Source organism: Euphorbia lathyris, chromosome 3 (assembly GCF_963576675.1).
Source record: "Euphorbia lathyris chromosome 3, ddEupLath1.1, whole genome shotgun sequence".
Classification (NCBI taxonomy): domain Eukaryota; kingdom Viridiplantae; phylum Streptophyta; class Magnoliopsida; order Malpighiales; family Euphorbiaceae; genus Euphorbia; species Euphorbia lathyris.
Window position 1 is genome coordinate 27813179 of NC_088912.1, and position 15921 is coordinate 27829099.

General features: G+C 29.4%; 1 protein-coding gene across 1 annotated transcript; it reads right to left on the minus strand.

Moving 5' to 3' along the window:
* Window positions 1-4638, minus strand: LOC136221686 (protein FAR1-RELATED SEQUENCE 1). Its single transcript, XM_066009101.1, has 3 exons — window positions 4522-4638; window positions 2736-3424; window positions 1-1067 (listed from the first exon to the last, which is right to left on the minus strand). The coding sequence occupies exons 2-3, from the start codon at window positions 3417-3419 to the stop codon at window positions 882-884; spliced, it is 870 nt and encodes a 289-aa protein (XP_065865173.1). The 5' UTR covers window positions 3420-3424; window positions 4522-4638; the 3' UTR covers window positions 1-881.
* Window positions 4639-15921: the final 11283 nt, after the last annotated feature.

A 15921-nucleotide genomic window follows, 5' to 3' on the forward strand; every position in this document is an offset into this window, starting at 1 on the left:
TGTAAATAATTTGATTATTTCTTAGGATAAGAAAGAATATCAACAATATATGCACAAAACCAGAAAAGAACATGAAAATAATCCCAATTAAGAAACCCCTTTTCTCCTAATTCACACCTTCAACTCAGAAGGGAAGAACTTGCATCACACTTCACATCTTCAATTCAGAAGGGAAAGACTTGCATCGTATCTCAATTCAAAACCTCGTGGAGGTTCGAGTCCAGCTCTGTAAAGTGGCAATAAGAATACTCTGGTTCAAGTACACGATGGCCTAACTGCACCTGGAAGTTATACATTTGTGTATTAATAAGACCATGACCATCTACTATTTCTTGAAGCTCAATCTCTCCCCCTTGGACGAACCATATAACCAATAACGAGTCAAATGCACTCACAACAACTCAAGTTTAAAGTTTGTGAGTCGACGGTTGTTAAAGTTTATTTTGCTCAACTAAGTTACCAAAGTTTAAATTGTGTCAATAAAATCGCTGCAGTTGGATCCGGTGTCAAAAACCACCCACCAAAAAGATGACACCTCAAGTCAAATAAAAATCTGACACCGTGTCAGACTGTCTACATATGTGATGCCGCGTGACAGCCACAAAATCAATCCCTTTTTGCCATGTATCATCCGCACAGCTGCCATGTAGCTTCACCCAAAATTTGGCAAGTCAGGTTTCTATTTGACTTGCCTCATCTTTTTGGGGTTTTTAACACCGAAGCTGGACAATAATTTTATTGACACAAAACTTAAACTTAAGTAACTTCGTTGATAGAAAACAAACTTTAATTTAATGATCCACGGCACATAAACCTTAAACTTTAGTAAAAGTGTATGATTAACTCATTTGATGAATTGCATCTTTATGTGCATTTCAGAATCATATATTGCCAATTTCAATTTGTCTTAAATTGTTAATTATGTCCTCAACTCTTAAAGACATAAACTCGGCATGTTCCTCAACATCTTTAAGAATCATGCATAGCTGATGCTGAACCGCTGCAGATCTCTCTCTTTCTCGCTGCAGCTCATCGTATAAATCCTGGATTTTCTTATCCTTCTCCTCCTGCACTCATATTGCAGAGTTGGAAAATTAATTGACAGCAAAAAAAAAAAAAAACATTATGATAAGAAACATAGACAAGAAATACAATTTAAAACAAGTAAATTACAACTATGTTCCTAAACTTTGTCCTTAAGTCCGTCATGATTCTTGAACTTCAAAACCAGACATTATAACCCTTGAACTTTGCACTTCATTAACATAATGACCATTTTTACCGTTGATCAAGATGACCACTCTAATAGCAAGTAACCCTCCATTGTAGAGGAGATGAAAATTATATTCTAAGTAACTTTAATTCTTGAACTTTTGGTTTTAATGTCATTTAGATGTTGTTTAGTTAAGCAAAAGAAAGTAGTTGTACAGAAAACTACAAAAATGGAGATTTGGAAAATAAAAAATGTCAGTCTCATGAAAAAATGTGGTCTAGACAACTTTAATTCTTGGACTTTTTTATTTGAGATTATCATCGGTAATTTTTGGTAAAAAGGGTCATTATATTAGTAAAATGCAAAGTTCAGGGGCCATAAGGTCAGACTTCAAAGTTAAGAGGCCATAATGAAAGTAAGAACAAAGTTGAGAGGCCATGAATGTAATTTACACATTAAAACTAACCTATACTATTATTACTATTCCTCGTCAACAGGAGAAGCAAAGAATGCACCCAGAGGGCCATTGGGGCTTATTTCACAAAAGTCATTGAACTTCACATTTGCTTTCAATAAAGTCATTCCAACCACTTTGTATACAAAAACTCAATGGAATCTTGATGTAGCACACAAGACAGTTGGCATATATTCAAATGTCTTTTGTGCCACATTAATATTCCAGTGAGTTTTGTATACAAACAAATATGGACCGAATGAATTTATTGAAATCAAATATGAAGATTTTATTGAAAGAAAATGAGGTTCGGTGACTTTTGTGAAACAAACTCCAATTTCCAATAACCACCGATACAATTTACCCTGGCAATCACAGGATTTAAATGTTAAAATATTCATGGAGTAAGCATATATAGATAGCTGAAAATTTTGCCAATTGGTTGCCCTTATGAATAAACTAATACATCCCTAGGGCTAGTTCCCTGTATTTGTATAAAAAAATAAAAAAATCAATTGTCCCTATACTTTAAAAACATCTTATTCATCCCCTAAATTTGTTTAAAGTGATACGATTTACCCCTAAGTGCACATGGCAGAGCAAGGAGAGATTTGGACAAGTTGAAATATATATCATTTCAAGCACGTTTAGGTGATCTATAGATCACTGTAAGCAAATTCAGAGAGATAATAGGTCATTTTAAGAAAGTTTAGAGGGTTAATAGGTCACTTTAAACAAGTTCAGAGGGTAAATAGAACGTTTTCAAAATATAGGGGAGTTAGACTTTGCTAGGCAAATAAAGGGCTAGGGATATATTAAGCTTAAAAAAACGAGGAAAAAGAGCGAGTTTCAACATGCATTTCAATGTCTGAGAATTCAAATGCAAGTTTAACCACTATAAACAATACTTGTTGTTCTATTTTACCCACCCTAACATATAAGAACATTTTAAAGCAGAAAAAATGATAAATGACTAAAATTTTCCTTTAGTGAAAAAACACAAAGCTTATTTTTGTACTTGTCTATCGCTAATAAATATAGACTATCCCAATAATATCCTGGACATACCTCACTGAGTATATTTATTGTTGGCAGCTCTCCAGGAAATTTATGATGAGACATTAACTTGTGGTTGTGTTCTTGCACAAATTTAGTAACTGCCCATTTTCCTCCATCTCTTGCTGCTAACCTTATCATGGCTTTGCACCCTTCTCTTGTTACAGGCCGAGAAGGAAGAACTCGATCTTTCCTCAATGCATGCTTCGCAGCACGAAAACCTTCTCGAGAACAAACAAAGTCACGTCCTATAACTGCCATGTTCTTCAACGAATGTCTGATCCGATTTGTTCGTATAGTGAAACCTTCCCGCTTGGCATATTCATAATAGAAATCTCTTGCATCTTCTAGCGATGGAAAAGTCATCCCAGTATATGGTTCTAAATTACTTGCACCTAAATCTTCTTCTATTGATGGTTCTGCCAAAGTCACACCATTAGTCGAAATGTTTTGCAAAATGCAGTTCGACAGCAGCTCATCTTTTGTGATTTCAAGTCCTTCATAAGTTTCATCATTGCAGGCGCCATCACTATCTAGAAAATCTTGCTCATTAGTTGTGCTAGTCATAATATCCCTATGAAGGAATTTTCCAACCAAAAGCTGTGATGGAGTTAATAATATTGTCGAAATGCTTCGGGACGATGCTATGCATAACAATATAAGTATTGATGTAGCTGAAGAGAGTTGATGAAGCATTCAACCTGAGAAACACAGATAACAAAGAATATGAATATGTGAAATTACTATGGTAACATACAACATGGTTTGGAATTAAATTTCTATGCAAAGAACGGCGAAATTTGCATTCGAGTCAAGATGGAGTTAATAATATTGTTGAAGCAATATGCAATGGTTCGAGTCTTCGAGACGCTATGCATATTAATATAATTGTTGATGTAGTTGATGACGGTTCATCAAGCATTCAGGCTGAGAAACAGATAGCAAAGAATATAAACATGTGAAATAACTATGAAAACATACATTAAGACTTGATATAAGGAAGCAGAAAAGGGATTTTGTGCTGATTAAGTGCCTGTTTAGTTCTCCTTTTTGTTGTTTTACTCCAAACAGTAGATATAAAATGTTTATTTAGGATTGAGAAACAATAGTTGGAAAGAAAATCAGCTAAAATCTACCATACGAGAGCAACAATAACAGTAAACAGTAAACAACAATAGTAAACCGAATGGATCCTAAATCCATAACACAAGAAGTCAGGAAAACATGTTCTTTCTTCGGGTTCATGTAGATAATAGTAGGAATATCTACACTATAACATGGTTCCAGCAACCAAAAAAGATGTTTAATGGAAATATCTTCAGCCTAATAATTTTGAGTAAAATTCAATTGGATGCTAAGAATATAGAGAAAATTAAGCAAAGGTAAAACATAGAAATTGAATTCCTGCTCAAAGTGAGAAAAGACTCATTGCATTCTTAGTTTTTATGTCATTTTAGCTCCAAATCCTTCTGTGTCGCCCAGAAAATGACATCTTCATAGACTAATTACGTCAATTTTGCAGGTTTGTGCAGTACATTAAAATTTCCCCAATTTATTGACATCAAATACCCTAACCATGTCCTCGTTTTCTCAGAAACCAAGCAAAAGAAAAGAAAATGCAGTCATTACTTGGTTTAGTTCACATTCTAATTAATCCAACAAAAACCCATTCCGCCAATTATCGAATACACTCTCCCCAATATCTTCACAAGTTGATGAAATGAAAAAAAAAAGGAACTCTATAAGCTTACCCCAGAATGCGGGTGTACAACAAAGGAAAAGAAAAATTGAAGCTTACCTTTAGATTCTCCATAAGCTGGTTTGAAAGCAAATGAAGAAATGGGAAGGCACCTCTGATCTGGTGTTGACGCAGATATCTTTATCTTGCGGTACGGACCAAGGATACTGAACTGTGTGAACTATTGGGATTTTGCCTAAAAATATTGGGGTAAATTACACCCATGGACACTCAACTTTAACCATTTTAATATAGTGGACAATGAATTTCAATTCTTAATGGTATGATCACTGAAATTTACACTTTTTTAATACCGATGGTCGCTCAACGCCTCAAAACGACAGTTAACGGCTTCAAGATAAAAGTTTCGAAGGAACTTTAATTCTTGCAAATTTTCGTTTTGAGTCCATTTATGTGTTATTTGGTTAAAAGAGAAATAGTGAATTTTTAGAGAGATAAAACTCTAAAAATCTGATTTTGGAAAATAAAAATGTGATTTCATGGTAAATATTATTCAGAATAGTGAACAACTTTAATTCTTGAATAGTTTCATTTTGAGGTCGTTAACGGTTATTTGGATGAGTTAGTTAACGTTGACTAGCCACCGATGTTAAAAAAAATGTAAAATTCAGTGGTCATATCGTTAATAATTCGTTATCGACCAAATTTAGTAAAGTAAAAAAAATGCAAAATTTTACAACCACGTGGTTACGTTTGTAAAGAAAATTACTACAGATACCCATATACAAATTCGTATAACCACGTGGCATTTACTTGTAATTAACCTTTTTTATTATTACTTCTATATGATAGACTTAATTATTATTTTTTGATAAATTATTTAATTATGTTTAACAATGATTTTTTTTAGATATAATTGATGTTTCAGAGATCTATAATGACAATTAAATAACGTGTTGAATAAAGTAAAATAGTATGTTCAAATTTTCTATTAGATTTAAATAAAATTAAGGGTTAATGCATATTTACACTCTTTGAACTTGACACGTTTTGTCTATTAGCATTCTGAACTTTTAAAATAACCTATCACACACCTATATTTGGCTTTAAAAACCTATTACACACCTATAATTGGCTCATTCGGACCTCCTACACACAAAATCGTTGATCCTTCGTCTTTAAAGAACGAGGTGGTATGCGTGTTATAGGAAAAAAGAAAAGTGTGAGAGTTCGTTTGGTATGCCACCTCATCCGCCAAAGACGAAAAATCAACGATTTTGTGTATAGGAGGTCCGAATGAGCCAACTACAGCTGTGTGATAGGTTTTTAAAGCGTCCTATAGGTGTGCGATAGGTTTTTAAAGCTAACTATAGGTGTGTGATAGGTTATTTTAAAAGTTCAGGGTGCCATTAGACAAAATCAAGTTTAGATGTGTATATATGCATTAAGCCTAAAATTAATCTTGTTTAGAATATTAGGAGTAAAATTTTATCATTTTGTATGTCTGCTATTCTCTCAAAACGATAGGAGTAAATTGGCCATTGACTGTCACATCCGACCTAAAATGACATCGGATATGAACGGAAAACAGGGCGACGAACTTCTAACAGTCTAAAAGCCAAACGTATTTTCTAATAGATAAAAATTTATTGGGACTACCTAGAGTTTATTTAATTATTTGGCTTGGACTCGATAATTGTATCAAGCTTCCTGCGTATTCCGAACGTCATTTAATCTTTAACTCGGAAATCAAAGCCACATAGTTCTACCTATTTTAGGTAGTTCTCTTAACTCATTGAGAGATTAATGAAATTAATATATGTTACATCCGTGTCTAAATTTCTAGAATTTATACCTTGATAGTAATATATATTATAATTACTAGGTGGGTGATTTTTATTTGGTGTTACAATATACTTCACTTTATTGTTATATATAGTTTTATTTTATCATTATTACTATTCACAATAGTGTTAATGATCGTAAACTAATATTTAGTATCCCGAATTTATTCGATAATTCGTATAAAATAATCTTCTTAAACGATAAATATATTTTTATAAATATATATACAAATATTTTATCGAAACCAATAATATAAACTTTTAAGTTTACAAATCACGTACGATATCAAATCAACTTGTATCACAAATAAATATCGATATTTGATCTGACAATATAAATTTTTAAATTTGGAAATCATATTATCAAATGAAAGCAAATCATATATGAAATCAATTCACAAATAAATATCGATATTTTTGAATTAACATTTTTGCCAAAATAAACCGTAATCAAATAAACACTTTATCAAACCGAATCATAATCAACTAAACGTTTTATCAAACCAACTTGTAATCCACATAAACTTAAAACATTATATCCATCCTAGAGTTTCTCCCCTTAAGTATCAACCCATAACCACATATATAGTCGAGACGTCCTTTAACATTGTCTATCCCGCATGGTCTTGCCCAACACTTCTTTACCATATCTGATAGGTCTTTCAACTGTGTACACAAACCATGTCCCTCACTGAACATGGTCTTCAAATATAAAACCACCGATCCAGATTACTCTAGATGAGTATATATAAAAAATCATTATCATAATATTCTCAATTAAACTTTCTCAATCCAAAAACCATTCACATCGAATTCATTTTTTCAATTCAATTTCCAAAGTTAATACCACAAATATGAAATTATACTTCAAATTCATCATTTTACAATTAAAATAAAAAAAATAAATAATTTAAATAATATATTTCCATAAAAAATCATAAGTACACAATTCCAAGAATTTAAGTCGCTCAAATATATATAAACTTAAATAGATTTTAAATTAATTACTTTTATAACTTATTACCGGAATTGTAACGCGTAACACTAAACTGACATCGTTAATTCCAACCGAAGGTTCAGTTAGACTCGTGACATTGCTATGAGTCTATCCGTAGACATTTTTAATTTAATTTCTTTATATTATTATTATTTCTCAATATATATATAAATTTCAAACTGACAATTTAATAATTTACTAGTGTCAATTTCTTATGTGATCGAAACCTTCAAATGATCATCTAATTTAATATGTAACTGTCTAACTAAAATCATATTTAAAAATAAAATAATATTAAATATTACCTCTTATAGACTATTAGTACGTCAAGTGTTTTACCTTTACACGGACCATATGAGATCATTGTGCTTCGACTGTTTTTGAACACCGGATTAATAACTCTATACCAACATAACTAATTCAATCCGATAACATTGCTAGACTCGACACTATTAAAAATCTCAAAATTCATCTAGACATTTGATGGTATATATTTTGAATTTTTCCATTTCCTTCTCAAATCTACTTCTTTTCTCTCTCTCTCTCACACCCTCTCTCCGTATCCATCTCTCCCCTTAGTATTTCCGTGTCTTCCAAAATTAGTTGTTATTATTTAGAAAAGAAATTAAATATTTTTAATACAACGTATCTAACCAATTAGCTTATTACAACACTTATCTAACCCATTACATGTGTCAAATATGTAAATATTTTAAGTAATACATGTGATGTGCATTACATGCAACTTGACACTTTTTAAATTAATAATAATAATAATAAAATTGTTGTTTTAACTTCTTTTATTCTATAATTTTTTAACAAAAAAACGTGAGTCACCACAACATAATACAATCTATCTATACTGTATATAATTATAGAAGCAGAGAGAAATGAGAAGAAGTGTTTTAGAGGTTTTTTTATGAGTTATCATTAAAAATATTTAATTAATTAAAAATAAATATTTAATTAATTAAAAATAACAAATTTATATTTATAATATATTAAATAATTACTAGCCTATTAATTAAAATAATAAAAGAAAGCAAGAGTTACGGAAAGATAAAAAAACACAAAGTAAAGGAAATCTAAAAGTCACAAATAAACTTCTATATAAAGCATGATAGATAGTATTATATTTCTGAAGGTAAATATTCGTTTTTTTCATATGTTGTAGTTATTTTGTTCTCAATTATGTTGTTGTTTTATTTTTATTTAAACAATAGTTGTTATAGTTTCATCTTTCAGATTCATTTCTGTTGTTACCCATGTTTTATACCTCTCGCTATCCTATCCATATTTTCTTTTTTATTTGTCTTTTTTTTCCAAACTGATAGCTTCAATTGAAGAAATCCGACAGAAATAGAAGATGCATGAACAACTAAAACCGGAAAACACAAAAGTGTCAAAAATTACAAGAAATTCTTATGTTTCTCAAGGTAATTATTCGATTTTTTTTCCATATGTTGTAGTTATTTTTGTTCTCAATTGTGTTGTTGTTTTCTTTTTATTAAACAATAGTTGTTATAGTTTCATTTTTCCAGGTTCCATACCTCTCGCTACCTTATCTATGTTTTCTTTTTTATTTGTCTTTTTTTTTTCAAAATGACTAAAATAAAGATTTTGTAAATTTGTATTCTTTTTTAGTATATGTTGCTAGGTGTTATCGTTTCGATTGCTAACTCTTAACTAAAATTTAGATTTTCGGCTTTATATGAACTCGATTTTTGGCTTTCTCAATTGTGCTGTTGTTTTATTTTTATTAAACAATTGTTGTTATAGTTTCATCTTTCAAAGATGAAATTCCATTTCTGTCGTTATCCAGATTCCATACCTCTTGCTACCTTATCCATATTTTCTTATTTATTTATTTATTTTTTAAAATTACTAAAATAAAGATTTTGTCTATTTACATTCTTTTTTAGTATATGTTCCTAGGTGTTATCGTTTTGATTGTTAACTCTAACTAAAATTTAGATTTTCGGCTTTTTATGAACTTAATTTTTAGTTTTAATTGAAGTTAGATTAATTTTTCTAATTCGGAACATGTTGAAATCCACTCATTTTTTTAGTTTGAGCTTAGCTAATTGATATGGATTGTATTTTTTATTTTTATATATTTTGGTACAAATAGATATAAAGTTTCACACGATAGTTGTTCATTGAAGTTTGAGACATATTAAATGAAATATTAAAGAGATATTGGAATATTATACTTATAATGAAGTTTATTTCAATATAAATTATGTTATATTATTATTATTATTATTATTATTATTATCAAGAAGTTATTTTTTCCCAATTTTCTAGACAAGGAGATTGTAAGCGTCTAATACGCTTGATAAGATGTTTATTCTTGAAGAATGTGGATTATGCTAGATACGAATTCAAAATCAAGGTAAATAAAAATAAATTTTGATGCTCAAAATCCTAAAAATGTACATTAATTATGGATATTGAGATAATTGCTTTTGCAACATTGGCTTATATAATTTTTAACTATTATATTATGGTTCGTACAAAATTGTTAGTATTTCAAGAGTTTTTAACATATGAAAATGAAATATGATCATAGGACAAATTATTGAAAAATATTAATTAAGAAAATATTATTATTTGAATCTCTTCAAATTTTCAAATGTTGAGCATAATGATTCTAATTAATATAAGGGTAAATTCTAAAAAAAAACCATGTGGTTTGATGTTCTTCCAAAAAAACCCTTGTGGTTTGTTATTACAAAAAAAAGGACTGTGGTTTGCGCCGTTAACCAAAAAACGGAAAATGGCTTAACGGTGTTAAAATGTTGACGTGGCACAAGGGTAAGGTTGGAAATTCGATTTTTTTTTATTTTTTTTATTTTTTCCCCCTCTCTCTCCTCCTTCCTCTTCCTCCTTCTTCTTCTTCCTTATTCCTTCTCCTTCTTCTTCCTCTTCTTCTTCCTCCTTCTCCTCTTTTTCTTCTTCTTCTATAAAGTATGATGGTAAGCATAGCAAATCAATATACGAAACGTACTGTTTACACCCTTCGAAAGCAGTAAAAAATATATAATATTGAAGAGCTATTTCCAACTCAACATTCGTTATGATTCATCAATAATTTGAGTTAGTTATTTCGACATTTATTTTCTTTTTCTTGGACAAAAGTTTTGCAAGTTCCATTGCTTTGTTGAAGAAGGCAGCTAGTTGGAAACTAACTATTCATTTATTTGAAATGCTGGCATCTGGTATAGTTCTGGACAATAATGAAGATGGAAGCTAATTGTTCTGTTCTTATCTCTCTCTCTCTCTTCGGACACTATCTGGAAAATTTCCGGATTTCTGGGGAAAATCCAGAGAGAGAAAAGGAAAAAAGTGGGTAAATTAATGGGAAATGTAACGTCAAATGTGGCAGCACCCAAAGACTACACTCTCATCTCCGATGATCCTAAACGCAAAGATTTTCACTCTCTCACTTCGATGACGTAGACGCCGACGATGAATACTGCAAAGCAATGAAACCACCTCGCGGCTTCTTTCTTCACGCTTCTTCTCCATCTGGTAAAACTTCGAAATCAACGCTCGTGATTTCTCATAGCTCAAAATTTGCCTTCTCCGCAGACATTTTAACAGCTACCCAATCTCTCTCCCATGGCCAAACTCTTCTCTCCGCCGGTAAGGTTTTCGAATTGGGTTTCTTCACCCCTGAAAATTCTCCAAATTGGTATATCGGAATTTGGCACAAAAACATTCCGATTAGAACTTATGTCTGGGTAGCTAACAGAGATAACCCACTTACCAATTCCTCAGGTTTAAAGAATTATTTTGATTCGATTTCCAAAGGGGTTTTTCAAATTGATTCAAATTCGATTTCCGGAAATTTCCAGATTTCCGGAAACTTAAAAAAAAAAGAAAAAAAAGAAGGAAGAAGAAGAAAAAGGAAAAAGAAGAAGAAGGAGAAGAAGAAGGAAGAAGAAGAAGAAGGAAGAGAGAGAGAGGGGAAAAAATAAAAAAATAAAAAAAAAATTCGAATTTCCAACCTTACCCCTGTGCCACGTCAGCATTTTAACACCGTTAAGCCATTTTCCGTTTTTTGGTTAACGACGCAAACCACAGTCTTTTTTTTTGTAATAACAAACCACGAGGGTTTTTTTGGGAGAACATCAAACCACAGGGGTTTTTTTTTAGAATTTACCCTTAATATAATTAATTTCACATATTAATTATAAAACGTTTTTTTATACTGAGTGGTTACAATTGCGATTTAATTCTATTTAACTAAAATTAATTTATGGACTTAATACTTTATTAAGAAAAAATAAAATGATTAATTAATGGGCAAAAAATATTTTCATTGTCCTCTTTATACGCTTATGTCTCGACATTCTCTCTTATTTTCAAAAAAAAAAAAAAACCCGAGAGGAAGATGGTTCTCTCCTAATTATCTTTTTCATCCCTTCATTTTTTTTCAATTCTTTTGTTTGTTTTTCTTACTTACAAAATTCAAGAATATATAATTATTAGAAAATATTAATGAAGTCAAATAAGTGATATCTGCGAGTATGACTGATATTCTATATAGTGAAAGAATGAAGAACAAATTGATCGAATGTCTTGATGAGATATTACGAGATGAAAATATGAGAAATCATCATCTTAAACTGATTCAATTAGATATATTGGGTTATTGTAGCAGAATGAATAATTGAATTCGAATACTTGGTGATCATGAAATTCCATCAACCAAAATAATTATCATCAAGATGAATTTGTGACTAATTCTTACGAATTTTACTTTTTTATATGTAACATATTGAATTGATAAAGTTTCTTCATATGCAACATTAGAAAAGTATTGATTGTAATAGTTTATAGAATAATATATTAATGTTGCTTCCATTTTAACATAAATTGTAATTCTTTTGTATCGTAGATATAATATTTAATTTTAATTGTAGTTTAATTCAATTTTTGTTTAACCTATATTGTAATTCTTTTGTATCGTAAATATAATATTTAATTTTAATTATAGTTTAATTCAATTTTTGATTTTTTTATTATATTCTAATATATTTTTTAATTAATCTGCTATTTTATTATTATTGTTTCACAGAATATTTGGAATATGAAAAATGTATTAAAATTTTAGTACAAATAATTGAATTTTGTAAAAATAAATAAATCATTCATTTTAGTTAAAATTCTATAAAAAAAATAGTCAATTATTTTTAATTTGAATTATCATTAAAAAATATATATTAATTTCAAATATACATAATATAAATTTTTTTCATAACATGATATAAAATTATTTAAAAGTAAATATGTCAATTTATTTATTTATCTAAATTATATAAAAGTTTCATACCCCGTGCATCGCACGGGTTTTCGACTAGTTATATATTATTATTTAGGAAAATATTAAGTGAGATCCTCTAATTTATAATGTTTTATAAAACTTACTCATAACTATTAATTTACACTTAAAAACATTAAATTAAACCCAATAATATATTTAAATTAATAATTAATTAACAATATCTATTTTTTAAATAAGTATTAATTTTTTTTTGACACGGACGTGACATTGACCCTATAAAATATAGGGATAAAGTGCAAAAATAGCTCAAACATTTATAACTAGAAACAATTTTTTTCCTAACCTCTAAAATGGTGCAATTTTTTTACCCCTAACATTGGAAATTGGTTCAATTTCAGACATTATTATAAAACACATATATTTTGTTTTTTATTTTACATCAATTGCATATCAGTTCGCTTAAAAAAATCATATTTTCTGTGATTTAATGATAGAATTGAAGATTAATATTTATACAATAGACAATATTTTTTTAATTTAAAAAAATCACGTCTAACCATATGTTTATTATCAATTACTAATAAGTGATAAAATGACTCACACGTGGAGTCTAGATGACAAGATTCATGACCGATAAGACAATTTGATGAATTATTTATTAAATTGACCTAGCTTAATAACGTTAGGAGTAAAATTGCTCTTGGTTGTTAACATTAAGAATACAATTGCATCATGTTAGATGTTAGGAGTAAAATTATCCATAACTATAAATATTATATATATTTTTACACTTTATCCGTAAAATGTATAAATTAATATAGTTATAATATCAAAATTCATTTTGATACTCCTATTTCATTACACTAACTGTTTTTCTTTTCTTTTTAGTAGTTCGAAACATTAACAAATCCACGAATTCTATCTCACAATATTAAAAAAAAATATATATGACACAAAACAAAGACTAGGTTTTGTCCTTTTTAACCGAAAGAAATTGAACTGATAATAATATAATCTTTTAAAAATAGCAATAATTAAATAAAAAGCTTATAAAAATAATAATGGTTCTAATAATAATAAAAAAATAAAAAAATAATTATAATTATAATAAGTAATAATAAGTTACTGAACTGAACTGATTAATACTGAAATTAAGTAACAAAGATGAGGGTCTAAGGCCTTACCTTTTTTTGACTGAAATTAAATAAACTGAACTGAATATTACTGAGCTAAACTGAATACTACTAAACTGAAATGATAAATTTTATATATAAATAATTATAATTATAATAAATTATATATATAAGAAATTATATATTATATATAAATAATTATAAGTATAATAAATAATGATGAATTATTTTATAATAAATTATAAATAATATATATATATATATATATATATATATATATAATTATAATAAATAATGATAAATTACTGAAACGAACTAAACTAAACTGAATGACCTGGATTGAAATTACTAATATTGAAATTAAGTAACAAAAATAATTATGAATGATTATTTAGAAAAAAAAAACATTTATAGTTTGTCCAATTCACAATTAAGTCCTTGTAGTTTTTTTTATCCTTAAAAACGTTTGGTTAACTTCATCAGTTTAGTTAACGTGGCAGGAAGATTTTTGTCCAAAACAATCATAAGTTAGAAACCTTTTCTCCGGCCAACCCAATATCAAACTCAAAATGGAACTTAGGAATCTTGAAATAATTTGAATCCTTAGTTGTCTCTTCCCATCCTTTTACATAGCGGGAAGTAGCAAGAACATAAATACGTTATAAATAGTTAATTCACGTATGAATACCTATTGAAACCTTCAAAATTTAAGATAACTTTAGAAAAAAAAATTCTTATTGAATATCAAAAACTACATGGAATATTCGAAATTGTTTTTTAAATAGTAAAAAGAAAACCCTAAAACTGATTCCTAAACGGAATAAGAAAAAATTTTAAAAGGAAAATTATATAAAAGCCACAAAAATAGTAATTTGCAATTTTGTAGGTATAAATGAATGAATTTAGACAAAAAAAAATCATGAACGTCACCGCGAAGTGAAACTCAAAATTTGACAAAAATTACAAAATAAGGTCTTGAAAACGTAAAAAACCAAAACTCAAAATTTAGCAGAAATTATAAAATTGTCATTGCATTATAATTTATCAAATTGCTCCATTAATTTGTAAACCAATTCTTCAACCGCATCCTTTTTCAATCTTCATCAACATATTATTATTATCGGCAAATGATAAAACATTCTCAGTGGCCGTTTGTTTTCAATTTTCGAAACTACCGTTTGCATTTTAAGTCTAAACAGGAGATAAAAAAAACGTTTGGTAAAAATTCGAAACAGCTGCTTTTTACAGAAAAATCAACTAAAATCTGCTACTTATCAGTACCATCAAACATCAAAAAGCTAACAGTAGCAGTAAACAGGAGCAGGTGAAACAAACAGGCCCTCAATTTGGTCGGTTGCAACATAGTGATTAAACAAAACCCCCCGAAAACAAGAGATTATGCATTATCGGGCTCATTCCAAGCACCGTCTAAATCTCCTTCATGACTCGAGTAAAATCAATCATAAATAAAATGTGATAATATGGTAAAATAATTTAAGAGTCTAGGATTGTTGAAAATATTTTGCAATCACTACACTCAAAATTTGACTATGTAGTGGTGGCCATAAAAAAATAAAAAATATAAATGTGATTATCATGGATGAAGTTATAGGGTCATTATATGAACATGGAGAAATATTCGAGGAGCAAAAAGAAGAGTCAACAAAGCAAATCTTGGAAAAACAAATACTTCGTTCAAAGAAAAAGACAACAATCAAGAAAGAAGCCAATTCAAGAGAGAACGTGGTAAAAGTGGAGGAAATTAAAGAGAAAGAGGATGTGGCATAAGTTAATAAACCGGAAGAATTGACAACATCTACAACAACAACGAAGGTAACTAAATTCATAAGAGGCAGAGGTCGAGGACGTTGATGTGAAAGAGGAAACTGGGGACTGAATGAAGAACGCGACAAATCTGACATTCAATGATACAATTGCTCCTTGTACGATCACTAAGGATCAAAATATTAGAGTCCTCCTAAAAAGGTGAAGGAGAAGACTAACAATATTCAAAACGAGGAACTAAAATACACAATATCACTTACAAGATATCTTAATAAGGCAGCAAGTAGGGGTGCAAACGAGCCAGGGTGGTTCGCAAACTGTCCGAGCTCGGCTCGTTCAAAACTCGATCAAAGCTCGACTCGATAGAGTTCGGTTCGAGTTCGGGATCGGTTCGAGACATTCATGAGCCAAGCCGAACTTCCTTATGTTCGGTTCGAAAACTCGTGA

What these genes read in the sequence shown, in the direction of transcription:
- LOC136221686 (XM_066009101.1), bottom strand. Translation starts at nt 3,419, where the DNA reads ATGCTTCATCAACTCTCTTCAGCTACATCAATACTTATATTGTTATGC. An exon ending in CAATAAATATACTCAGTGAG is followed by an intron (nt 1,068 to 2,735) that starts GTATGTCCAGGA and finishes ATATGAGTGCAG; the next exon opens with GAGGAGAAGGATAAGAAAAT.